This window comes from Sinocyclocheilus rhinocerous, unplaced genomic scaffold (genome assembly GCF_001515625.1).
Source record: "Sinocyclocheilus rhinocerous isolate Xijiao unplaced genomic scaffold, SAMN03320098_v1.1 scaffold823, whole genome shotgun sequence".
Lineage (NCBI taxonomy): Eukaryota > Metazoa > Chordata > Actinopteri > Cypriniformes > Cyprinidae > Sinocyclocheilus > Sinocyclocheilus rhinocerous.
In genome coordinates, this window is record NW_015627245.1 from 233577 (window position 1) to 236570 (window position 2994).

A 2994-nucleotide genomic window follows, 5' to 3' on the forward strand; every position below is an offset into this window, starting at 1 on the left:
TGCTGTCAAAACGATTAATCGCGATTAATCGCATCCAAAATAAGTTTTTGTTTACATATATATTTATGTGTACTGTGTATATTTATTATGTATATATAAATACACACACATACAGTATATATTTTGAAAATATTTACATGTATATACATTTATATATTTATATTATATATAAATATATTTAATATATAAACAACATATTTTTCTTAAATATATACATGCATGTGTTTGTATTTATAGATGCATAACAGTACACAAATATATTATGTAAACAAAAACTTTTATTTTGGATGCGATTAATCGCGATAATCGTTTGACAGCACAAATATATATATACACTTGATGTTGATGAGATTATAGATTTACATATATCTAATTTTACGTCTGTATATTTTTGATACATATTTTATTTTTTATATTTCATAAAATGACAAGAATAAAAAAAATAAAACCAATAAAAATATTTTAAAAAATCGAAATTATAATGAAAACTATAATAGCATGTCACTGATACTAAAATTTAGAGAGAGAGAATTATGTAAGATTTAAAAAATGTCTTTAAGTGTTAATAAACTGCACTGTCATGCTAAATCAATAAATATCAATGTATTAAAACACAAATCTACAGAAAACGTTTACTATACAAAACCACAATGAAAGGGTTGACAATCCTAACAAAACACACAACATCTGTTTATCCATGTGCTTCCTTGTTCACTTCCTGAAAGGATGATGTCATTATGATTAGAGCCCGACCGATATATCATTTAGCCGATATTATCGGCCATTATATATCGGTATCGGGGAATATGCTGCCGATATTATTTTTTTTTTTTACAGAACATATAACGCAGATAAAATGCTTGAAATGGTGTAATTACTTGGTTTGTCCAGCAGAGCGTGCTCCATTGTTTGCTACTGGCGACCTGGATGAAAGCTTTAAAGCTTAAGTCTATGGAAAACCATTGAAACTTTGAACCGCCATATCTCCGTAAACGCGTGGCGGATCTGCACCAAATTCGGGGGATCCCTTCAGCTCGAGGAACCCTCTTGAACGCAAATCGAGTGTATGTCTTGAGGCCCTCTTTCGAATGAGATCACCCCCGCGTCGATAGCCCCCGGGGTTCGGGAGCTATGTGCGGTTAAATTTGACCGATCAAGTGATCCCGGGGGGCTACCGACGCACGGAGGGTGGCGTTCGAGAGGGCTCCTCGAGCTGAAGGGATCCCCCGAACTTGGTGGAGATCCGCCGGCACGTTCGTGAAATAGTGACACCAGCCAACACTTTCACTTCAGTAAGGAGGTCTCTTGTTCAGGCAGCAGCATTCAAGCGTTGTCTTATTCGACCGTAAGTGCCCTGCGAAGTGGACTTAACATGATATTCTGCCATGATTCTAGTTCCAATGAATGTTTCGAAGTGAAATAAACTTCAACGGAATAAAGTTGAATGGAATTGAATTAAAGTTGAATAAACTTCAACTTTACTGTTCAGTGCACTGATGTCAGACTCATTTTGAATAAAGTTTATTGTTTAATTGTTAAATGCCCTGCCTCCATTACATATCTTTGTCACCAGGGATTGAAATTAACTTTTTCACTCACCAGCCAATTTGGCTACTAAATGTATAAGTTACTGTTGAAATATAAAATACATTTTATTTCAAATTAAAATATAATAAATCAAGGTTAGTTTTTAGCCAAAGCATTTATATGGCTTTACTGCCAATTCACAAGTATGTATTACACATATTTTTAGATCTGAATAAGTTTGCTTTAACACAAAATTATTTGACCATTACAAAGAATATCGGCCCCAAAAAAAGCCATATCGGTCGGGCTCTAATTATGATGCCATCCTTTTTTTTTTTTTAAATAAACAGAATAAAGCATTTCAAGGGGTATTTATGATGGTAACAGCACTGACACATAATCTAAAGACAAAAATGTCAAAAACTGAAATAAATTTAAAATACATGTCAATTTTTACCAAAAGAAAACATGCAAGACATGATAAACGTTTCAAAATAAAATCAAGTTAGATTTTTGTTTAGAAAACGCCTATTAATACCTAGTCAGAGTTACATTACTGAAACGGAAATACGCACCAGCAGCAAAACCGTCGAATATCCTGTTCTTGCGCAGCACAGGGTGACTGTTAGTACTGATGAGGACTCCGGCCTGAGCGTTCCTGAAGATATCGTTCTCCTCCAGCAACCCTACAACATCAAAAACCTCATCAGAAGCTGAAGTGCACAGAACAGAGAGATCATATGAGAAGAGGAGCATCACCTCGTCCTCCGTTGAATATACAGATTCCCCCGTCCCGCCCGTCGTGGATCTTGTTTCTGCGGAGCGTGGGGTTGCTGTCGGTCTTGATCCAAACCCCGGCCATGGCGTTGTCAAAGATCTCGTTGTCTTCAATAAAGCCTAAACCTGACAAGAGATTCAGAGGATGCTTATCTATCTGTTCAAAATATAGAAACATGAACCTTTATATCAAGCAAGACATCAAAAGGCAATGACGGAAATATTACCTGAATTGTAAACAAGAATTCCTCCGTTCTGTCCACCCCAGATCTTATTCCGCCTAATTTTGGGATTGCTGCCAGTTCTACAAGAAATACCAAACAAAAATATCAATTTTATGTCACTTCTTTTTTTTTTTTTTTTTTGAAAAGTCATGTTATAACTCCACAAGTCTGTGGCTGCTCGATTATGGCGAAACTCATAATCACGATTACTTAACACGACTACTCACTGACTTCTTTTAAAATAAACTCATCTTTTAAAATAAATAAATCATATTTCACGCAACAAAAAGAAAATAATAATAATTACATTTAAATAAATATAAAAAATATTAATATAAAAATAATTAATTTAAAATAATAATTTACAATTAAATAAATAATAATATAAAATAATATAAAAATAAAATGGATAAAACTGAAAAAGATAGATTATGTTGCATTAAACTAAACTTAAAAATAAACAAAT

The 2994-nt window shown here is 33.5% G+C and overlaps 1 protein-coding gene across 1 annotated transcript in view; it reads right to left on the minus strand.

Moving 5' to 3' along the window:
* The window catches only part of LOC107725019 (F-box only protein 11-like), a 41189-nt gene that overhangs the window by 2681 nt on the left and 35514 nt on the right, over positions 1-2994 (minus strand). Inside the window, exons 16-18 of the mRNA XM_016534150.1 lie at positions 2532-2608; positions 2287-2430; positions 2103-2213 (exon numbers count right to left, since the gene is read on the minus strand). Of these exons, the coding sequence (XP_016389636.1) occupies positions 2103-2213; positions 2287-2430; positions 2532-2608 (332 nt within the window). The remainder of the gene's footprint in view (positions 1-2102; positions 2214-2286; positions 2431-2531; positions 2609-2994) is intronic.